The sequence below is a fragment of the Podarcis muralis genome, chromosome 14 (genome assembly GCF_964188315.1).
Source record: "Podarcis muralis chromosome 14, rPodMur119.hap1.1, whole genome shotgun sequence".
Lineage (NCBI taxonomy): Eukaryota > Metazoa > Chordata > Lepidosauria > Squamata > Lacertidae > Podarcis > Podarcis muralis.
In genome coordinates this window covers 54,215,328-54,239,465 of record NC_135668.1, presented here as the reverse complement: position 1 = coordinate 54,239,465, position 24,138 = coordinate 54,215,328, and the positions used below count along the sequence as shown (strand labels likewise).

Genomic DNA, 24,138 nt, shown 5'->3' with positions numbered 1-24,138 from the left:
CAAGGCCTCGCATTCCAGCTAAGTTCACCCTCGTCAAGAGTGTCGGCGGCCCCTGCAGGGCTGGCATCTCCACCAATGCCAGCATGAGCCAGCTGTGCGATCAGGTGCATAATATGATAATTCACGAGGCTCATTCCCAGATTTGCAGCTCAGCCGAAATTAACCGGACAACAGCTTGTGGCTTGCTTGCCACCTGCTGCTCCCCAGGAGCTGGGAGAACAGAAGTGGCAGGAAATGGGGTTCTAGTCCAAGTTGGGCACATTGTGATTTTCAACACACACACATACACACACAGCACTTTCCCCATCCCACGCTTTTAAAAGGCAAAGCTTTTTAAGACACGCATCTCACAGCCACCCTTCATAGGTCAAGCATGAGGAACATGTGCCCTCTAGATATCCACAACATCATAAGAACCTGCAGGATAAGGGCCATAGCTCATAGCCCACCTAGTCCAGCATCTTGGTCTCTAAGTGGCTGAACAATGGCAAAGTAGCAAGTGGGATTCAGACACAACAGTACTCTCCCTTCCTGCGGTTTCTAGCAAACTGAACTACAACGCCCATCACCCTTGACCACACAAGCTAGGGATGATGGGCTCTCGAGTCCAACAGCCTCTGGAGGCCTCTGTTCCCGCCTTCCTTGTCCAAGCCACAGTCCTGCCATGCCCCCCAAAATTAAGCAAACTCACTAGCACATGAGATGAGCGGCTTCCAATGCGGGGCTAAGTCATGGAAGAGAAGGTTGGGTGCCAATGTCACCCTAGGCTAAAAGGAACCTCCTCTGTTCAGAGCTAGCATGCTCCTGAATGCCACCCCCTTCAGGGAACATAGGAACCTGGCTACAGGATCAGGCCAAAGACCCATCTAGCCAGGTGCCTATTATGGGAAACCCAGAGGCAGGATTCTAGCAAGAGTTCTTGCTGCCTTGCCTTGGGGCACCCAGCTGGCCATGGCAGGGGTGGGTACAGGATGCTGCGTTAGTGGTCTGATCCTGCTGCAGGGCTGTTCTTGTAGCCTTCCATCTGCTCAGCATAGAATCGAGGTCTTGGGGAACCTGACAGACTCCAGAGAAATGTAAGGCAGGAAGAAGCAGCTGCACAAATACAAGATGGGGGACACCTGGCTTACTAGTGAAAAGGATCCGGGGGTCTGGGTGGACCACAAACTGAACATGAGTCCGCAGTGTGATGCAGCAGCAAAAAAGGCTAATGCTATTCTAGGCTGCATCAAGAGAAGTCTAGTGTCCAGACCAAGGGAAGTCAGGGCACCACTCGAATCTGCCCTGGTCAAACTACACCTGGGATACTGTGTCCACTTCTGGACACCACAATTTAAGAAGGACGTTGATGAGCTGGAAGGTTTGCAGAGGAGGATGAACAAGATGATTACAGGTCTGGAAACCGTGCCTGGTGAGGAATGGTTGGAGGAGCTGGATATGTTGTGTTTGTGTAGCCTGGAGAAAAGAAGATGGAGGATAAGAGAGCCATCTTCAAAGATCTTAAGGGCTGTCACAGATGGAATCAACTTGTTTTCTCCTGCTCTGGAGGGTAGGACTCGAACCAATAGCTTCCAGTGACAAAATAGGAGATTTTGGCTCAATATCACAAAGAACTTTCTGACAATAGAGCAGACTCCCTTTGGGAGGCTGTGGGCTCCCCTTCCTTGGAGGTTTTTAAGCAGAGGTTAGATGACCATCTGTCATGGATGCTTGAGCTGAGATTCTTGGAGGTCCCTTCTAACTCTGCAATTCTGATTCTAAGACTCACCTCCCACATTTTGCAAAGGGGCCGAGGTGTATTCCTGGATGGGCTCCCCTGTAGCTAAAGGGGAAAGGGCTGGGCGGTTGCAGAGTCACGCTCAGCTGCGCCGGGTGGAAACCGGCTGGTGCGGAAAGAGGGAGAAGCGTGCAACACCCTCTGCGTCATGGGGACCCGAGGAGCAGAGGAAGGCTGGATGGGAAGGGGGGAGAGGAAAGGAGCCGCTTTGGGGAGAGCCCTGCTCCACACAGGAAGTGCTGGGGAGGGAAGGGCGGGGGCAGAGGAAGGTGAACATCTGGCAAACGGACTCAGACAGGAACGGCAGCCAAGGCTTTCCGCCTCAGGGGCTCACACAGGAGAAGGTGCCTTGCTGGAGCGACCCCCAACAGCCAGCCAGGAAGGAGAGCCAAACTTCCAGTTAACACTTTCCTCTCAACCAGAAACTGCAAGCAGCGCCCACAAACCCAGAGATCTGGAATCGTGGCGCAAGTTTGAATCTGTTTCTAGTCTCTTGCCGCTTCTTTTTTAAAAAATGTTTTAAATAGTTGCTCTGAACTATATTTACTGATAATTTTATTGTTTAATTCTCTTTGCAAATCACTCTGAGATTGCTGGGGTTGTTGTTGTTTGTTTACAATCGAGTGGTGTACAGTGGAACCTCGGGTTACAGACACTTCAGGTTACAGACTCCGCTAACCCAGAAATATTACCTTGGGTTAAGAACTTTGCTTCAGGATGAGAACAGAAATCGTGCTCCGGCAGCGCAGCAGCAGCAGGAGGCCCCATTAGCTAAAGTGGTGCTTCAGGTTAAGAACAGTTTCAGGTTAACAACGGACCTCCAGAACGAATTAAGTAAGTAACCAGAGGTACCACTGTATATGTTTTACGAAATAAATATATGGAAAGCACAATGTCACTTAAAGGATCTGAGAGATTTCCCTTGAAGCTTGAATCTGTTTTGGTCTGGATTATTTTATTTGATGTGTTGTGCCAGTAGGGTGCCTAGATGATCACAACCTGGGTTGAAGGTGCCATTTGGTGATTATCTTATATATCTGAGTTTCTGACGCTGCTCAGGAGGAGCTTCAAAGTTTTCAGAAGTACCTGTGCTATTTCTTTCTTTAAAAATCCCAGGGAGAAGAAGAACTCCCCAAACAGCCCATAGAGAACAGAGCGTCCTCAATGGCCACAAACATCTCCTCCAGACTGTTCTCAGGGATAATTCTGAATGGAAGCTCTCCATCCTGCAACCCTGTTGCAGAACCCACTTCGCCTTCCCTTGCTGCTGAAAGCTAGGAGGCGGTTCTGGGCCACAAAGAGAGCAACTTTAGAGGGCCCCCACCCCACACGCCCTCCTGCTGAGTCAGCCCTTGCTTCGCACAGCCATTGACACCAGCACCGTTCCCAGAGCCACCAGCCTTGAATGGCAGCCAGCTGCTGCCACAAGCTCATCCCAGCATGCTGAACAGCCTCCCCACTTCCTGTGGGGAGGAGCAGCCCACCCCAGAGCCGCCGCCCCCCCAGAACCTGTTTCTGTTTTCTCCCCAAAGTCCATCCTTCTTCTATCCTAAGTGGCGTCCCATTAAAGGGGAGGGGGCCTGGCCGTAATGAGGGGCAGATGCTCCAAGGACCTTCGCCATCTGCCAGGCTCCGCTACTAATTAGGAGAGATGATGGGCAAGTATCTCATCCCCTTTTCTGCTCCAGACAAAGGCCACCCACCAACAGCGTCCTTTGGAACTGCGCTGGGGAACCGAGGGTGAAGAAATTGCATGCATGCTCGGGCAATGTTTGGGTGTGCGCATCGGAGACACAATCCTGGCGCCCATGTGTGTGTGTGTGTCTTGTGTTCTTCCTGGCCAGTCCCTCCAAATGGTCCACCGCTGCCTCCACAATCCTGGATCATATTAGAGCTTTGATCTCTTGAAAAGGCATGGTATACACACACACACACACACACACACACACACACTTCCGAAGTTCTTTTTGTAATGCTTGATATTTTGGAAAGGCGATGAAGAACCTCAGGGTAATCCAACGCAGCTGAAAGCAGGATCCCACCGCAAATCCATGTCATTCCTATTACGGTGCACCACCAACAATTGAATAAAGGGTCCATACATGACATGACATGGAATTAATTTGCAGGGTGGGGGGTGGCAAGGAAAGTGAAGCCCTGCCTGTGCTCGCAACCATCCAACTGCACATGAATGGAAAATCTGTAAGGAAAGCAGAGGGTCCTTGATCATTCCCAAGTTCATGTTCCAATGTGCATCCCCTTCCCCAGGCAGGCACACACACAGAGATGCAGACTAAAGAAAGCCCAACAATATGGCAACAGACCAGCCTTTCTGGGTTAAGATCAGGAGCCCATCATCTCATTCCCAGCAGCAGCCAATCAGAGGCTTAAGGCTCTCCCAAACCCCTTTGTCCCAACTGTGTGAAAGACAAAGAGAACACCGTTGTTTTAGTACAAAAATGGGAAAAAAGGGAAAAAAAGAAGAGGCCAGTGCACTGCTGAACTGCAGCCCTTGCTTTACGGCTATTGAAAACTTCCAGCTTCGAAACGCAATTGCATTCTGAAAACTACATATCTGCAATAGCAAAATGCAGGGATCGCAAGACTGCCCCTCTGCACACGTTTCTTCTGCGAACTTTCCATCACCTGCCAGGACATCTGATCTACCTCAAGAGGATGCAAAGATCCATCCTTTTTTCACCAGCTGAGGCATCACCTGAACGGAATTCCCTCTCACCTGGGGTACTTTCCTGCCACAAAGAATCCCAAGGCATGCTTATCTCCCAGCTCCCAGTCCAAGGAACCACAACCACTACAATAAGGGGCACGTTGTGCAACCCAAATGGGTATGATACGTCTACACTAGCCAGAGAGCTGGAATGAGGTGGCCGTGCATAATTCGGTTTTGGCATGGGCACACCCACTCTGGCCTTTTGGCGAAAAGAGGTCCTGTTGTCACCACTGATCACAGAGTTCATCTCACATTGAGAAGAGGGACCAGCAGCAGGCACAGAATGGAAGAACATTCACCTCCTATGCATGCAGAACGAAATCCCGATTTTCCAGTATGCAGAGTGTAACCATTTGAATATTAGTCATTCCATCACCAATGAATTGGGCACTGCTTCCCAGAGGCACAAAAGGCTTTTCATGGATTAAAGCAGGGGGTCTCAAAGTGGGCAGGGTCACACCCCAGGGGGATTACACAGGGGGTGCTAAGAGGCAATGTGCGAGATGATGCATTGATCGCTTATTTAAAATTGACCAAACTGAAACCTAGAGCGAAACACCTCTAGCCTCATATTTAAAAAAATTACTGTTCTTCTCGCTTTCAAGGCCATTTTCTTTGGGATCTCGTTTGTTCATATTTACAACGCTGAGTTGTCACAAGATAGCGATTTTTCAAACTTTTTTCCTGTTTCAATACAGCGGTATACAAATATTTTTTAAAACAAATATTGGCAATAGCGGGCGTCACGGATCAAGTTCCTTCAATTTCATTAAACTAAATACAGTACTTTCAGTTAGATTTTGAACAAGTGTGCAATTAACTGTCACTGCCTTGAATTTTATTGTGCAAACCTTCCTGCAAACCATGATACTGAATAATGCTTTTTTTACAGAGCTGGGGGCACTGGGGATAAATTCATGGATCCAAGGGGGGCAATGCTCCCCCCCCCAAGTTCAGGAACAGCTGGATTAGAGTGAACCACAATGCACAACCCTACTAGCGACAAGAGAGGTGAGCATGGAAGTTTTGGGCAAGAGAGTTTTCAGGTTTGCCTTCAATCAAAGTGCGCAACAAAATTATTTCCCCCCCCCCTGCTTGTGGGAGGGGAGGAGGGAAACCCAGTCAGAAGAACAAATGGGTCCCAGCTGCAAGCTCAGAGCACAAGCCGCCACTGTTGATTCAGTGCTGGGTAAGATGAGCTGGAGGGAAACAAACGCTCTGGTTTCTGAGAGAGAGAGAGAGAGAGAGAGAGAGAGAGAGAGAGAGAGAGAGAGCGAGCGCAGAGATTGCGTTGCAAGGAATTGCTAACTGCTATTTACTGGCCATGGCGGAGCTGTGGGTTATTGCTTTTCTCTTGCTGTTTCTTCTGCCTACCTTTGGGAGGAAAGGGGAGGACGGAGGACAAAGGAATCAATCCTCAAATCACAACAGGAAAAGGGGGGAAGAGAGGGTGTGTGTGTGAAGGCATCGGTCAGGACAGGCGACCCTCCTCCTTCTCATCACAGGGCTTTCAAACTGAGGTGCAGCATTGCCAGGCAAATGGCTTAAAGAAGGCAACTCCTGGTCAGGATGCTTGCTCCAGAGAGCAAAGGTTCACCCAAGTTTAGAAGCAAGTTTTGGGGTGGGGTGGGGGAGGAAAGGCCACACTTTATGGGCCTCAGGTATTTACAGCATTGCAACAGGGAGAGGGACAAGGGCTTATCTGCCCTGGCAGCTGAGGACAAACAGCCAGACCTCCTCTTGCGTACAGCAGGGGTCAGCAAACTTTTTCAGCAGGGGGCCAGTCCACTGTCCCTCAGATCTTGTGGGGGGCCGGACTATATTTTTTTTGGGGGGGGGCGGAAATGAACGCCCCACAAATAACCCAGAGATGCATTTTAAATAAAAGTACACATTCTACTCATGTAAAAACACGCTGATTCCCGGATCGTCCATGCGGCAGAATGAGAAGGTGATTGGGCCGGATTTGGCCCCCAGGCCTTAGGTTGCCTACCCATGGCATAGAGGGTTTATTTTAATAAAGGAGGTGGGGGACATGATGGCATGGGGAGGGTGTCAGGGAAATCCAACCAACTGCACCCATCACAGCCCAAGTCAGATTCTCACACCCACATACGCAGCCTGGTTCACAAGGGACAGAAAAGTCTCTCATTCATGCCTATTGGGGTCCATGAGACAGCGGCCACATATTTGACATTCCCACCCCAAATCTTCTTCCCATCGGGGATGCTTCAGTTGTGGCTCCTGAATTGGAGGGGGTTGGACTAGATGACTCTTGGTATCCCCTCCAACTCTACAGTCCTATGGTCCATTATTCTCCTATCAGCCTCACACACGGCTCAGCTGGAGAACAACCCCCTCCCATGTGAGGAGAGGCCCACTGCCATCATAGGCTGGCACTGATGGCTTCCTAGTCATTAAGTTAATTAACTCCCAGCAAGCTGATTAGGGAGAAGCCAAACAGCACAAGCCCCTCCCCTACACCAGTGGTCCAGGAGGAGGTGGAGGGGGCAGCCCCCCGCCATTCTAAGCCATTGGCTGCGCTGGCAGGGGCTGATGGGAGTTGTAGTCCAACAGACCTGCAGGGGCGTCGCAGCTTCTGTATTGCTGTACTGCACGGATCTACTGGAATCGTTCCCCATTTGCTCCCCGAAGCAAACACCCACCCGCCCCGCAGCCTTCTGAAGCAGCTAATCACCCAACGAAGCTGAATGTTGGAGGATTCAGGGCAGATAAAAATAATGGACTTCTTCACAAAAAGCAGAGTGAAACTGCAGAACTCCCTCCCGCAGGAGTAATAATAATAATTTATTATATATACCTCACCCATCTGGCTGGGTTTCTCCAGCCACTTTGGGTGGCTCCCAAAAGAATTACAGTAAAAGCACAATAGAACATCAAACATTCAAAACTTCCCTAAACAGGGCTGCTTTCAGATGTCTTCTAAAAGTCAGATAGTTTTTTATTTCCTTTACATCTGATGGGAGGGCGTTCCACAGGGCAGGAGCCACCGCTGAGAAGGCCCTCTGCCTGGTTCTCTGTAATCTCACTTCTCGCAGGGAGGGAACCACCAGAAGGCCATCGGAGCTGGACCTCAGTGTCTGGGCTGAACGATGGGGGTGGAGACGCTCCTTCAGGTATACTGGACTGCGGCTGTTTAGGGCTTTCAAGGTCAGCACCAACACTTTGAATTGTTCTCGGAAACGTACTGGGAGCCAACGTAGGTCTTTCAGGACCAGTGTTATGTGGTTCTGGAGGCCGCTCCCAGTCACCAGTCTAGCTGCTGCATTCTGGAGGCAGCGATGGTGACCAACTTGGATGGTTTTAAAAGGGGATGAGACAAATTCAAGGAGGAGAAGCTACCAGACATGATGGCTGTGCTCTGAAACCCAGATGAGTCCTCCTTGAGGGTTTCCCATTGGGGCACCTGGTGGACCACTGTGAGAACAGGGCACTGAACTAGGTGGGCCACTGGCCTGATCCAGCAGCGGGCTCTTCCGATGTTCACATGCCAAAGTGCAACTCAATTCTCACCCCTTTGGAACACATCTCCCAAACTGGGTATGCCCTCTGTGCCACAGCGGTGAGAGCCAACAAGGTGCCCCTCAACATCTCCCATCAGCCCTGGGCAGCTGAGATAATGGCCAGCAAAGTAGGAATTGGGAGCCCAACACATTGGCTGCCACAGACAGGGAGGAGGAAAACTCCAGAGCTCCACCAAGGCTTAGACCAAGTACCTTCTTCAGACCCAAAACCCACTTTTAACCCAAACATGCATTTTTGGAGACACGTTTCTTCATCTTTTGCCACATCCTTGTGCGGCAGCCCTCCTGTTGTGACCCACCTTGGCTCAGGCCACACTCCCAAGGTCCTGAACCCCCAGCTGAAGACCAGTGGCTCAGAGTATGCCTTGGAACCACATGAGATAGATGGAAGTACCTCTGATGGAGAAACAGGGGCGGTTTCCTTCATCACAGGCCAAACATGATGTCTGAGGTCTGTGCTATCTCTTCTAGATAGCTGGTATGCTGCTTTATCTGCCTTGGGAAAGATGACATGCCCAGGTCTGTTTTTAAGAGATGATTTTGCAACCCCTAGTTTCAAGCCAAATTTCCCTAAAATTCACAATACAATTTTGTATTCAACATTGCTTCACCTATGCATCTCTCTCTCTCCCCCCCACACACACACAGTGAGAGGGAGGGAGAGCAGTAGTGTAGTGTAGTGTAGTGTAGTGGTTAGTGCTAGACTGGGACCCAGGAGACCAAGGTTCAAATCTCCTACTCTGCCATGAAGGTCACTGGAGGACCTTGGAAGCCAGTGTAGGGGTAATCTATCTGGAAGACATTTGTATTTCGAGGAGTTTAATGATCTGACATGGTCATCTCCTTCCTGCCTCTGTTTACTGCCCCTCTCTATCTCTTGCTAAAGTTCTTTGATGGCTGAGAGCAGCCTTTAATGTATAATCTGGTGGAAGGAAGAAGCAGATAGTGATGGGTACCTTCTGACCTTCTTTGATGTTAGACATTGTTTGGAGGAACGTGAGGTATTGGAGGAGGGGGCTAGCTAATTAATAATCTGCACTAGCTAGTCGGCTAACAAGTAGGCTAACAAGTTAGTATCTACAAATCAGATGGTTTTGGGGCATAGGTCTGAGAAACAAGTGCATGGACTGATCGAAGGGCCGTGCAAACGAAGGCTACCTAGGGGTCACTTGGCCACTTCTTGAGGGCTTCCCAGTGGCAGATCGAAGTGCTTCCTTGGTAATGTATATAATGCTTGCTGTTTAGAAAACAAAATCTTTAACCTTCTCACTCACTTGTGTTTGTATTGCTTCTGAATCTCATGAAAAGATTGCCTTGCATTTGGCAAGACAGCCAGCCAGACACGCTTAGCCTAGCCTACTTCACAGGGCTGTTTGTGAGGACAAATGGGGAGGACGAGAACTACGTACACCACTGTGAGCTCCTTGGGAGAAAAAAGGGGGGGGGGATAAATGCAATAAATATAGAGAGACCAATGCTTTCACAAGGGACGCGGGTGGCGCTGTGGGTTAAACCACAGAGCCTAGGACTTGCCGATCAGAAGGTCGGCGGTTCAAATCCCCCGATGGGGTGAGCTCCCGTTGCTCAGCCCCTGCTCCTGCCAACCTAGCAGTTCGAAAGCACGTCAAAGTGCAAGTAGATAAATAGGTACCGCTCTGGCGGGAAGGCAAACGGCGTTTCCGTGCGCTGCTCTGGTTCGCCAGAAGCGGTTTAGTCCTCGGCCAGTAAAGCGAGATGAGCACCGCAACCCCAGAGTCGGCCACGACTGGACCTAATGGTCAGGGGTCCCTTTACCTTCACCTTTAATGCTTTCACACCTTGCATCCAAAGCTAACCATTGCCAGTGCTTGCCTAACTGGGAGATGGCTACCTTATTAAGAGGACTGGTAGCCCAGACTTGGTACAACTTAAAAGGCCTCCCTCCCTGGGAGAGAACCAATGGCCCATTCAGTCCATCGTCCAATTCTCACAGTGACTGCAAAAGTCCTCTCCCCTCCTTTGGTTTCCAGACACTTGAATGCAAAAGCATGGCTGCCTCCAACTGGGGGTGTACAGCACAGTCATTATGGTTAGCAGCTGTTGACAGCCCTCCTCCTCCTCCAACGGAATGGGGGGTGGAAGAATGCTGCCCCCCTTTTGCATCTGCAAAGAGGTTTGTCAAGCAGCTCACAAGAAGGCAGAGAGCTGAGAACAGCCACATTTCTCCACCCAGTCAAACCCACCAACCTCTCCCTCTCTCTCTCCCCATCCTCCATCACATCTGGTTTTCCAAAGTGACAAAGGACTGAAACAGGAGCCTCGTCTCCCGCCCCACCGAGCCCCCTCTGCAAATAAGCTCCGAAATCGCCTCTCTTCCCACCATCACAATCCAGCCCTTGTTCTCCCAACCTCCCTCCTCCCCTCCCGTCAGACAAATATTTAACATCTGCCAGAATCTGAGAGCCCAACAGCTCTTGTCAAGAGGGTGGAGGGCAAATGGGTGGCGTCGAGGCAGCCGCCCGCCATGGCCTCTGGTTGGCAAAAGCCCTGCAAGGAAAAACGTAACCGGAGGGAAACTGCAGCAGCATTTTTTTTTATTAAAAAAGTAAAACCACACCCCAATTCTGCCAATAGCTTTGCTAGCCCAGAAAGCTTGTAAGCCAGGCCACTGCTTAAGAAATGACTTTCACCTGTGCGCTTGTCCACAAAGGCCATCCATATTGCGCAATGCAGCTTAAATCTGCGCCACTGAAGCATCACAGCAAACAAAGATGGCTGCCCAGGGCCCCTTTTTCTAAAGGCCTGTGGCCCTCCAGATGTTCCTCACAGTGGAACCCCAGGCGTGGAACAGACTCAAAGCTACTCTTGCAGAAAGCAGCTAGCGATGCTTGCAAATTTTATGAAACTTTCTAAAAAAATATTTCGGTCCGCCATTTTGTTTCAAAATGGCACCCGAAGGTATCCAAATGTTTAATAAAACCCGCTCTCCGATCTTGGGAACTGCCACACAAAATCGGGTGGCATTATCTTCAAAGGCATCCCGTGCAGTTTGGAAGGGTTCGGTCTGCCATCTTGTTTCAAAATGGCGACCCATGGTGTCCAAAAATGCACACCAGTACCTGTTCTTTCAGCCAATGGCATCCAAATACAGACAAAAAACTGGCTCCTCCATCTTGAGAACCTTCGTGCTAAATTTGGCGGTGGCATCTCAAGAAGTGCCCAGATGCATAGAGAACAGAGAGGCAAACCCTTCTCCAAAACCTAAGGCCCATGGGGAGGGTCACTTAACCAGCCCATGAGCCAACCCCGAACCAAGCCACCTGCTTGGTGAGTCCCCGCGCACTGCGCTAAACCAGCACAGCACAGCACGGGGACTCTCTTCCGTGGCTCCGACAATCACTTCTGCGCATGCCCAGATGCCGGAAATCACTTCTGTGCATGCCCAGACACAAAAATCGCTTCTGCGCAGGCACAATTTCTGGCATCGGCGCATGTGTAGACGTGATTTCCGGTGTCGCACTGCGCCGGCCGGGCCACGGAGTATCTCCGCGGGAGTGATCTGGCCCATGCCCAGTAAGCCTTGCCGACCCCTGCTCCAAAATATATAGTAGACAAGAAACATCTCAAACCACATTGCCAGTTTAAATCACAGCCGCTAGAAACCCCCAGTAATACCTAGAGTGAGTTACACACCACAAACAAAGGAATGCTCCAAGACCAATACATACAGCTCAGTCTTGGCACTGAAATTCTAAGTGCCAACACCACACATGCTTCCAAGGAGAGGGCGTTCCGCAGGCAGGATGCCACCACTAGGAGGGCCCTTTGCCCTCCCCAGGCTGCTTATTGGCTACCAGTCCCATCGCTATACAGAGCCCTAAACAGCTGAGGATCCGGCTTCCCATCACAGCGCCTCTTGCTGCCCTATCCTTCCTGTGACCTAGAAAAGGGCCATCGCACAAAGGCAGAGCAACTGCTTGGCCTGCAGAATGTTCTGCGTTCAGTCTCCAGGTAAAACCCCTGTCTGGAACCCTGGACTCAGGGCTGGCAAGGCTGATCTCGCAGAATCACAAAACTGCAGAGTCGGAAGGGGTACCCAGGGCCATCTAGTCCAACCCCAGCACAAGGCAGCTTTCTCTGAGATTTTGAGTATGCCAGGAGGGCCCTTTGGGCTGCACCAAACAAAGCCTGGGCTGTACCAGGACTCTTAATAAGGTAAGTCTTCCTGGTGGACAGAGTGGGGTTGAATACAAAACTGGACTGTGAATTTGAGAGGTCCTAGGTGCTTTCAATATTTCCGTGGTTGTTTTCGTGTGGCTTTGCATTTTGCGACTCACCCGGTGATCCCTGCGTGACAAAGGACACACGGTGTGCATTTTACAATCCTTGGCTCACCCACTGACTGGTCTCATCTCCTGGCACAGGCAGGGCAGGACACAGAGAGACCTGCCTACAGATATTTGGCTCCTGCCTTTAAGGCTTTCTGGCCCTGTGCCAACACCTGGCATTTGGCCTGGCACTGAACAGGCAGCAAACAGGCAACCAATGGACCTCCTTGAGACTCTCTGTGTTAAACACACAATTCTATCCAGCTTTGAAACAGTTAATGATCCGGCAGCTGTAATTTGCACTAATTGCAGCTTCTGGGTAATTTTCAAGGGCAGCTCCATTGGCAGTTACCAGCGCCTGAGTCACCAGGCTATCCTTGCCAAAAGGACTCCACTCCCATCAGCCCCAGTCCACGTGGCCAGTGGTCAAGAGGGTCCAGGATTACTGGTGAATCTTCCGTGCCCTGGCAAGTGAGGAGATAAGGAGGCTTTCAAGTTTGTTTGCGGCGGGTTAGCATGGAGGAAGCCGGAAAAACAAACCAGGCAAAGGCTGGATACTGCTTGCTTTTTCTTTGATAGGGTTCCTACTTCACCCTAACACTTTAAAAACTAATGCTTATTTGCAAGACGGTTTGCATATCTAACTGAAAGCTTGTTGTTGTTGTTGAGTCGTTTAGTTGTGTCCGACTCTTTGTGACCCCCCATGGACCAGAGCACGCCAGGCACTCCTGTCTGGAAAGTTAACAGTTGCATTTCATCTGCTAAAGCGCCTTTGTCTTACAGCTTGAAGCTGAAGTCAGAAGCAAAGACCTCGAGTTCAATGGAGCAGACATCCAGGAAGCTGCTCACAGGATAGCAGTCATGGGGATCCTAATAAGTTGAGAACTATGCTTGGCCTGCTGCTCTTTGCTGTGTGCCCGCATGGGAGAGCCAGGATAGTGCAGCAGTTAAGAGCCTCAGGCTAGGACCTGGGAGACCAGAGTTCGAATCCCCGTCAACTGGCCACGAAGCTCACTCGGGAGCCGGTCTCTGTCCCTCCCAGCCCAACCTACCTCACAGGGTTGTTGTGAGGGGTTAAATGAGATGGGGAAGAACCATGTGGGCCAACTTGCAGAAAAAGGTGGGATATTGATGCAATCAAATAAATATACAGGCACTTCAAGCCTCACTGCCACCCCAACAGGGGAAAGGGACGTAATGAAGGGAGCCCAAGTCACCTTCTATCTAACTTTCGCTTGAGAAGATCCTGGCATTTCCGAAAACGGGAGAAGCAACTGTAAGAGAGTGTACAGCAAAGGGACAGGGCGCCAGAGTTCACCCCATTATGGGAGGGCGGACACTGGGATTCTCAGGAGAAGCTCAGAAGCCCCACAGAACTCAGCGCCTTGCCCCTTGTCAAGCATTTAGAGCAGCGGTTCTCAACCTGTGAGTCCCCAAATGTTGTTGGACTACAACTCCCATCATCCCTGAGCTCTGGCCTTGCTAGCTAGGGGTGATGGGAGTTGTAGTTCAACATTTGGGGAGCCACAGATTGAGAAAGGCTGATTTAGAGCATGTCTTGCACACTGCCTTGGTGGCCCTTACAGGAACCCTGCAAAGTAGGCCGGTGTTATCTCCGGACTGCAGGGTGGGGTTTGAGATTGAAGAAGTGGTTTGCCGGCAGTCGCCTCCTGAACCCGAGGCCGGTGCTTGATCTGAGAGATCCCCGCTGCAGCCTGCTCTGGAAAGGGGCTCCGACCACACATCTCTCTTCACGGCCACTCAACAGACTGGGATAATCCGATAGCTCGCTAGCACTGATGCATCAAGGCAAACATCTGTCATGCACAGCATCGTGCATTCTTCTCTTCTCCCCTTATTCTGAGTAGTTTTGTACAAGGCACTCCCCTTTTTATCCTCCCAAGAGCCCTGTTAGGTAGGCTGAAAGACAGGGATGCTTTGTGGCTAAGCGAGGATTTGAACCTGCAATAATTGATGCTTTTGAATTCTGGTGCTGGAGGAGACTCTTGAGAGTCCCATGGACTGCAAGAAGATCAAACCTATCCATTCTGAAGGAAATCAGCCCTGAGTGCTCACTGGAAGGACAGATCCTGAAGCTGAGGCTCCAATCCTTTGGCCACCTCATGAGAAGAGAAGACTCCCTGGAAAAGACCCTGATGTTGGGGGAGACAGAGGGCACAAGGAGAAGGGGACGACAGAGGATGAGATGGTTGGATAGTGTTCTCGAAGCTGCGAACATGAGTTTGACCAAACTGTGGGACACAGCGGAAGACAGGAGTGCCTGGCGTGCTCTGGTCCATGGGGTCACGAAGTGTCAGACACGACTAAATGACTAAACAACTCCCCAGTCCTAGTCTTAACCGCCGCACCCCCCCTTGTCCAGCCAAGGTTATCTGTAATTTTAAAGAACTCTCCAGCCAAATGCTTTCTTTTTCATTAAAACGGTACCCAGGGCTGTTCCTAAGCAGCAGGCTGCCACCATCAATCTTGCATGTGCCTGCACACATACTTTCTGCAGCCAGCCAGGCTGTGCCCCCATAAATCCTCAGGGGCTCTGTTCTCCCCCCCCCCCTTGTGCAAGGACTCTGAGGCGGTCACCCGGCTGCAGGCATACAAGCCCAGAGACAAGGGGGGGGGGCAGAGGACAGGCTTGGCATGCAGCTGACTCAGCCGAAGGGCCGGCCAGCAGGCGCAAAGCTCCCTTTGTGCTACTTCAATGTAGGTCAGCTAAGAAGTCGGCCACTCAGCTCAGATTTTCAGCTAAAGCCCATTCACGGAACTGTGTCAGTTTCAGGCTCCAGCAAAACCCAGCTAGGCAAAAGGATTCACAGCACAAGACCCCGAAGCACATTCAATGTATGTGGCTTTGCCCCCAAGGAATCCTGGGAACTGTAGTTGCAGCCGCATGGAGCTACCCTTTCCAACTACAACTCCCAGGATTCTTTGGAGCAAAGTTGTGCGCTTTAAGCGGGCATTGACTACAGCTTGCATATCCACTGCGTTCTGCACCACACTCTGCCTGCCCCTCTGCACCCCCCAAAAAATCAGCTATGGATCCATGCCACAATTCTTCAGGTGGTTATGGGGTGGGAGGGGGGGAATGCTGCTGCTGTTTGGGTTACAGAATTCAGCTTCCTTCACCCTTTTAAAAATCAAGTCCCTAGGCCTCATGATTCATACATGTTGTAGAATTCAGATTGCCCGAGCACAGAATTTTAAGGGTTTGCTTCACTTTTCAGCCCAGTTCAGCAGTGGCCAAAGTAAAAACCAAACAAAACGGAACTGCTAAGACCCTCTCACGGCTGCTTCCACCACAAAGACAGGCTGTTTAATGAGATTCTGTAATTTTTTTAAGGGTGTGTGTGGGGGGGAGTGAATTGCTTCCAGAACTTAATCACTGGCTTTCTAAAAAAGAAAGAAAAGGGAGGCGGGGTGCGAGCTCTGATGGAAGGTTTTCTTGGTGGAATTAGCCGCCTTTGATCTCCTGTTGAGTCAGCTTTTTAAAGGGAAAATGAGCCAGAGATTTCTAGGTTTAGGAAAACCCAGACAGCAGCGATGCAATTAGTCAAAAGGAAAAAGAAAAAGATCTGTCTTGCCCCAAGGCAGACCATCAATAGCCACAAGTGCCTACCCCAAATTTAGAACTAAGCAGGAGGCAGAGTTTGCTCTCTTCTTCAGAGAAACCTTGGGGCTTTTTGGGGGGAGGGGGATTTTTTACCTTATGGTGCCTCTGTACCCATCCCAGAACAGAAATCAGATACAGCATGAATTTGAAGGGAGGGGCTATCAGAGAAGAGGTCAGTGAAAGACCCCCCCTCCTCCATTTCTCTCCTTGTGAAAAATAGATGCTACAAACCCAGCAGGCAGCGGGGGGGGGGGGGCTGGGGGGAGGACACACACTTTGAGGGATAAATAAAAAAGCTAGGATACAGCTGCACAAATCGGAGTGCTGGAAAGGAGCAGAGAGAGGGAGGCAAAGAACACATTTGGAAAAGGAGATCAGAGGTACTAGTGGCTTGCGTTGCAATCAAACTCAATCCCACCTCCACCCCCACCCCCCGCAAAAAAAAATCACCTCTGTCCCATGAGGCCGTCTGTTGAGGATTTCTCCACCCAAAAAGTCATGCTCAGAAGAGGGTGCCCATGCTTTGTGCACAATGCACCCCAGAACCAACCTAGCACCACTAACACAAAGTCCTCTCGATTTAGGGGTGATTTAGGGAATTTGATCCGGCAGTGCTATGCGGGTGGGAGGAGCATCGCCCCCCCCCCATTTAGGCAATTGAGCAGCAGGTGGAACAGGACAGCTGAGGAAGAGGCAGAAGGCAGGCCTGGCGTGGGGGGTGGGTAGAGAGAGGGGGGAGGAGTGGTAAAAGCATGGGGGGAGGGGGCAGCATGCGGGGAGGAGAGCCAGGGACAGTGATGCTGCTGGCTGAGGACCACGTGCCTGGGGAGGATGTGGGTGGGGCGGGGGCCTGTGACCAGGTGCGCATGTGCACAGACTTGCTTGCTCACTCCAGCTGCTCACAGTCCAGATGATGCTCTGCTTCCCTGCATTGCACAAGATTAAGATGGCCAGGTTTTTTTTTGTGGGGGGGACACAGTCGGACAAGGATCTGGGAGAGACCAGGGTACCAGTCCTCCCATTCATGGGTGTGTGTGACCTTGGGGATCTGCCACTGCCTCTCAGCCTAACCTACCTCACAGGGTCACTGTGGGCATTCAACAAAAAGAAGAAAGAACTATGCACACCAACCACCTTGAGCTACCTGAAGGAGCATCTCCACCCCCATCATTCAGCCCGGACACAGAGGTCCAGCTCCAAGGGCCTTCTGGTGGTTCCCTCATTGTGAGAAGTGGTTACAGGGAACCAGGCAGAGGGCCTTCTCAGTGGTGGCGCCTGCCCTGTGGAACGCCCTCCCTTCAGATGTGAAGGAAATAAGCAGCTCTCTTCTCTTTATAAGACATCTGAAGGCAGCCCTGTTTAGGGAAGGTTTTAATATTTAATGCTGTATTTTTAACACTCGATTGGGAGCTGCCCAGAGTGGCTGGGGAAACTCAGCCAGTTGGGTGGGGTATAACTAATAAACTATAAACTATTACTATTACAAACACAGTAAATAACTAATAATATTAACTGGATTATTAGGTTTTTCATGCTGTCGTCAACTTGAAAGGATGCCCCCCCCATTGTGCACAGAGATGCTTCCACGCCAACTGGTATACCTGCTTTTTCGGGTTCTGAGTCTGCAAATACTACCCCCCCCTTTAAATTGATGAGACATGGAAGTGGGGGAGAGAAAGCTAAGACTTCTAGAAGGGGGGGGCGAGAAAGTGAAGAGAGGGGGCTGCTGCAGGCCTACCTGAAGAATGAGAGCCCTGTGCTTCCCCTCCCCTCCTAGTTGCTAGCCCAGGGGGGACCCAGTAGCAGCCAATCTCCATTGGGAAAGGGGGGGGGGGTCTTCAAGACCAGTCCATCTGGAGGAGGACCCTAACCAGCAAATACCTTTTATTTTCCCAACCTATGATCTTCCAGGGCTACAGACTGGCCACCAGGGCTCTGCTCTGGAAGCCATGGGGAGGAGAGAGGGGTCCTGTTTGGGGCCTTGTTGGGCTTCCCAGTTGAGGCACCTGGCCGGCCAGTGAGAGAGCAGGATGCGCCCCCTTTGACCTGATTCAGCAATGACTCTTCAGGTGTTCTCATAGAACCTCCAAGTCCAGGAACAGTCTATCTAGATTTCTATACTCTGTGGGGTATTTTGGCCACTGTGATGCGGGACTAGGTGGGCCTGATCCACCAGGCTCTTCCTCAGAAGACGGGTTGGCGAAGGAGACAAAGCAATTCTGTATCTGGGGGGGGGGGGGGGGGAGAGTGCCCATCTTGCAAAGCCAGGATCTCCGCCACTCACTGTTCCCTTCCGCTCCCTGTTTCCCATTCACAAAGGGCTTGGTTTGGATCAAAGACATTTCGGAAGGGCAGGAAGGAGGTCCCCTCCCACTTCGTGGAGTGCCACGTTTTTGGGGAAAGGATTTCCCGCCCATCCCGTCGCTCAGGGGGGAAATCCTGCAACAAGTTCCCCTTTGCTGCTCCCCCCCCCCGCAGGAAAACGCCCCCTCCGCCTGGGGAAGAAAGTTCCATTTCCCTTGCCGCTCCCCAAGGGCCGCTCCGCCCATTCGCTCACCATTCGAGGGCCTAATCCGTGCAATTTCCACGTCTGAATTGCCCCCCTCCAGCAAAAAAAAAAAAAAGGGAGGGATCTCCTTAGAAACAACTTCTTGCAAAGAGAGGCGCTCCGGCCGCGAGGCATTGAAAATACCGACATCGGGAGAGCGCAAAGTTATGCACGCGTGGAGTTACGCACGTGTGAATCAGCATAAACAGAGTGGGGAAAGGGAGACAATGACGCCTAAGGGAACACGTTTCCCACTTGCAGCCGCGAACGAAAGAACGAACTTGGAGCCTGCCCCCTCACGGCACGTGTGAATCAGCATCTACGCGGGGGAAACAAAGGAGGAGAGCCCAAGCCGCCCAGGACAACGTGGTCTGCTCTTCCCTTCCCGCGAGGGAAAGCGCATCCCGGGGCAAACCACCTACACGTGCGAAGTAATGCACGTGTGAATCAGCATATGCGCGGGGAAACAGAGGAGGAGGGTAGCCAACCCGGCTGGCCAAGGGAACGCGCGCGCCCGGAGCCCGCCCGCCGCACGTCTGAACGGCCCCCTCGGCTGCCTCACCTTGCCGGATGGAGACGTTCCTGTCGTTGGCGGCGCGCAGCACGACCTGGGGGCTGCTCTGCTCGAGCACGAAGAGCTCGTCCTTGCCCACCTTGGCGCTCTTGCCGGCCTTGAGGGTGCCGCTGGGGCCCGAGGGCGCCAGGTACTTGCCGTCGGCGTCGCGGAAGGCCACCTTGCCGGCGCGGAACTCCAGCGTGAAGCCGGCGTCGGGCTCGGGCCGCGCCACCAGCTGCCCGTCGCGGCGCAGGAAGCGATGGTCGGCCGTCTGCAGGCTGTAGCGCTGCTCTTGGAAGACCAGCGTGACCAGCGCGTCCAGGCCCCACGGCACGTCGCGGTCCACGGCGATCTCGTCGCGGGCGGCCGCCAGGTGCGCGTAGCGCTTGCGCGTGACGCTGAAGATGTTCACCTGCGGGTGCAGCGCCAGGTGCACGCTCCACTTCTCGGCCGCCGAGATGCTCTGCGCGAAGCACGACAGGCGGTCCTCGGTGCCGCCGAAGAAGCGACGGTGCGGCTCCGACTGCAGCGACCAGCGCCCGTCGTCGTGCGCCAGGATGACGAAGCGGCAGTCGGCCGAGGCGGGCGCCTCGCTGTCGCAGCTGACGTGCCCGTCCTTGTCGGCCGCCAGGTAGCGGCCCAGGTGGCTGCGCAGGTACACGGCCGTCGAGTCCTCGGCCGCCTGCTCCAGCGTCCAGATCTGCTTCTTCTTCAGGCTGGGCGCCGACGCGTTGAGCTTGAAGCCGAACGCCTCGGCCGTCAGGTACTTGTTGCCGCAGTTGATGAGGCCGAATTGGATCTGGAGCGACTCCGAAGTGCCGTTGGCCGTCATGGCGGGGCGCGCAAAAGCCGGGCGAGAGGGGGAAACGGCGTCGGGCGGGCGGGCGGGCGGGAGGCTGGCTGGCTGGCTGACGGGGCCCCTTCCTCGGCTTGCCTTTGTCTGGCTGGCTGGCGGACCAGCTGCTGCTGCTGCTGCCCCCCCTTCTCCTTGCCTGGCCTCGCCTTCCCCCTGCCCGATTCACAAAGGCCGATTCACAAAGCCCAGCTGCTGCTGCTGTTGCCACCCTCGCCGCCGCCTCTCTCTCTCTCTAGCGCGCGGGTGATGTCAGGTCCCCTCTTTAATAAGAGACGGAGAGAAAAGGCGACCCCGCCTCCGAGGCGCCTCAGACGAGAGGGGGTGGAGTCCGCGCACGGAGGGGGCCTCATCCGGAGCTGCCGGGCCCTTTTCCACCCACAATGCAAAAGGCTGACCCACCCCCAGCCCCCCAGCAAAGAGGAAAGCAGCCGCACACGCGCGCACCCCCCTCCTCTCTCCTTCCGCGCGCGCCCATCCCCAAGCGCATCTGGGCGCCTTTCCTTTGGGGCGCGGGGCGCGCCGAGGGGAGCTGCGTCTGCTTGTAGACCCGATGCTGCGCAAAGGGCGATGGTGGGAGCAGCTTTCCCGGGAGTAAGTCCCGCTTGGAGGCACCGAGGCTTGCTTCTGAGTAGGAGCGTGCCGCTGGCGAGGCATGCTGTTACCTGGGAGTAAGCCGCGTGGGAAACAATGGGGCTTTTTAGGGAGGGAGATGTCTAGGGCGAGACCATTTCGAAGCGCATCAGAATGAAGCGCGCGTCTGCTTTCCCCGGGGGAGAGCACACCCACAGCGCTTTTTAGGCTTAGGCTATCGAAGCGCGCGCCGGCTTGCTGCAGTCTTGGTTACAGTATATGTATTAAATGACTGCAGTTGCGCAGTGCAATCCTACGCAGATTAGTCAGAGCCCACCGTTTGCAGGCAGAAGGGGAGAATGCCTCTGGTTCTTCTCCAGCACCTCCGGAAAACCCTGGAGAGGGTGCCCATGGCCACCCAACTCCCATCATCCTCCATCCAGCTTCCCACCCCAGGAGATGGAGACCAAGGATGGAGACCCTTTGGTTCTCCAGATGTTGCTGCACTGCAAGTCCCATTGGACCAGCAAGCATGGGCTAGTGGCCAAGGGCAGTGGCGTAGCGTGGGGGGTGCCAGGGGTGCCGGCCGCACTGGGCGCAACATCTGGGGGGGGGGGCGCGAGTCCAGAGGGCCCAGCCCCGTCATGCCCTCGGCCCGCCCCTATTGTCAGAGCGGCTGGCCAGCCTCCGCCTGCTCCTACCTTGCCCACCTGAGGACTGCGGCAGCGCCCGCCCCCGTGGTCACCTACTCCCGCCTCGCCCATTGGCTTGCCTCCCTCGGCCCCGCCTCTCTCCGATGGCCGCGGGGGTGTCCTGCTCGGCGCCGGCGCCTTTTTTCAGGAGGTAGGGAGGCTGGACGGGGAGGTGGGGTCGGAAGCGGGCAGAGAAGGAGGGGAGCTGGGTGAGAGCTTCGGGGATCGATCGGCGGAAATGGGAATCAATTGGAATATGAGAAAGAGAGAGAGAGAGGGACCATCATTCATAGGCATAGATTTGTAGGGTTAGGGGCGCAAATCCACGGGTTAGGGGGTGCAAATTACTTGCCTTGCCCCGGGTGCTGACAACCCACGCTACGCCGCTGGCCAAGGGTACTGGGAGTTGTAGTCCGACAACATCTGGAGGGCCAGAGGGGGGCCCCCCACTTGGTGTAGCTCATGCTACATACTACTCATATCATACTTTGCCGATCAGAAGGTTGGCGCTTCAAATCCGTGCAACGGGGTGAGCTCCCATTGCTCTGTCCCAGCTCCTGCCACCTACCAGTTCGAAAGGACACCAGTGCAAGTAGATAAATGGGTACCACTGTGGCAGGAAGGTAAATGGCATTTCCCTGCGCTCTGGCTTCCATCACGGTGTTCCATTGCACCAGAAGCGGTTTAGTCATGCTGGCCAGGGGTGTAGGAAAGGGGTGGTGGTCTGCCCCAGGTGCCATCATGGAGGGGGGTCACAAATTATCAAGGAACGATTACTGCCCTACTAGGGCGGTTCATAAAAAACATTTTTTTTGAAAATGCCTGCTCCAGAGGTCTTATCTTACTACACTAGGGATTATATAGCTGTATATGAAATTTCGTGCGTATCAGTTAATATCTTCACCCTCCTCCACAAAAATAGCTGTTTAATTGGCCGTTTTCCTATGTTGTGAAGGCTGAAATTTCAACTCAGTGGAGCAGGCATTTTCAAAAAAAAAGTTCACGTTGCACGTTTTTAAAAATAAATTTTATTAAATAAATAATAAATATAAATAAAATAACACAAGCCATCCTGTAGATTTAAGTATCTGTCTGCAGTCGCCTACTTGTTATCAGAGGCCCAGAATCCACATTCCTTTGTAAGAAAATATGAAATAATGTAAAACCATTTTTGCAAGAGGGGTGGAAATCAATGGGGGGGGTGACAAGAAATTTTCCGCACCGGGTACCACCTGACCTTCCTACGCCTCTGATGACCTGGAAAACTGTCTGTGGACAAACACCAGCTCCCCCATAGTCACCTTTGACTGGACTTAGCCGTCCAGGGGTCCTTGACCAGTGGCGTGAGGTCTCTTCCTGAGCTCCTGGCTCTCCTTGTTTTCAATGGAACTGACTGGTATTTGTGGGGGCTGGGAAGCCTGTCAGGGCCCTCTGGGGGTGGCAGGACTCCAGCTCCCATGGGCTTAGTCATTTGAGGAGGAGTCGCTTAATCCAAATGTCGTGGGTTCCAGCCCCACATTGGGCAACAAAAATCCTGCATTGCAGGGGGTTGGACTAGAGGACCTTCATGGTTCCTTCTAGCAGTACGATTCTATGATCCTTGACTGTTAGTCATCATCATGGGTCCGCTCCTCCTTGAATCTCAGCCTATCAGCTCTCATCCTGTCCTCTGGGGCAGCAGTGATCAAGTAAGTAAATAAGATAAGATAAGAGCAGCCAGTGACCCATCTAGTCCAGTGTCCTGTTCTCAAAGCGGCCGCAGAATTGAGCACGTGAGCAACTCTTCCCACTCCTGCAGTTTCCAGCAACTGGGATGCAGGAACATTGCTGCCTCCAATATGCCGAAACCATATAACACTGATCCTGAAAGACCTACTTTGGCTCCCAGTACGTTTCCAAGCACAATTCAAAGGGTTGGTGCTGACCTTGAAAGCCCTAAACGACCTTGGTCCAGTATACCTGAAGGAGCGTCTCCACCCCCATCGTTCAGCCCGGACACTGAGGTCCAGCTCTGAGGGCCTTCTGGTGCTTCCCTCCCTGTGAGAAATGAAGTTACAGGGAGCCAGGCAGAGGGCCTTCTCGGTGGTGGCGCCCGCCCTGTGGAATGCCCTCCCATCAGATGTCAAGGAAATAAACAACTGTTGTTGTTGTTTAGTCATTTAGTCGTGTCCGCCTCTTCATGACCCCCTGGACCAGAGCACACCAAGCCCTCCTGTCTTCCACTGCCTCCCGCAGTTTGGTCAGACTCACGCTGGTAGCTTCGAGAACACTGTCCAACCATCTCGTCCTCTGTCGTCCCCTTCTCCTTTCCCAATATCTGACTTTCCCAATATCTTTCCCAATATCTGACTTTTAGAAGACACCTGAAGGCAGACCAGATTAGGGAAAAATTTAATGTTTGATGTTTTATTGTGTTTTTAATATTCTGTTAGGAGCTGCCTAGAGTGGCTGGGGAAACCCAGCCAGATGGGTGAAGTATAAATATTATTATTATTATTATTATTATTATGGAGCATAGTCACCGTGTTCAGTAGCCACCAATAGCCCCCTTCTAGGTGACTCCTCCAGGTGTTTGGAGAGGGCTATCACCCCCCCACACTTTTCTTCTTTAGACTAAACATACCCATTTAGGAAAACGGAAGCTGCCTTATAGAAGTGCAATCATTATGCCATCCAGCTCAGTGTTGCCCACACTGACACAGCTCTCCAGAGTTTCAGACTCAGCCATTCCTGAAGATGCCCAAGAAAGTCTATGGGGCCTTTAAGCATCATCCCTTCTCCTAAGATTCATTTTCTGGACCCCTGCGCACCTTTGTGGCCCTCCCCTGGGCCCATCTCAGTTTGCCTGCACCTTTGTGAACCTGGACTGTCCCGAACCTGACACCGTCCTGGCTCCAGATGCTGGAAAGAGACCCTGGCCATGGATGCCCA

The 24,138-nt window shown here is 52.5% G+C and overlaps 1 protein-coding gene across 2 annotated transcripts in view; it reads right to left on the bottom strand.

Annotated features, from left to right (window-relative positions):
* FSCN1 (fascin actin-bundling protein 1) overlaps positions 1 to 20,234 on the bottom strand; it is a 42,062-nt gene extending 21,828 nt beyond the window's left edge. Inside the window, exon 1 of one of the 2 annotated variants that reach the window (XM_028707245.2) lies at positions 19,096 to 20,234. In XM_028707245.2, the coding sequence (XP_028563078.1) occupies positions 19,096 to 19,921 (826 nt within the window). In that variant the 5' untranslated portion in view covers positions 19,922 to 20,234. The remainder of the gene's footprint in view (positions 1 to 19,095) is intronic. The other variant, XM_028707246.2, reaches the window with a different exon arrangement.
* Between the last annotated feature and the right edge of the window lie 3,904 nt (positions 20,235 to 24,138).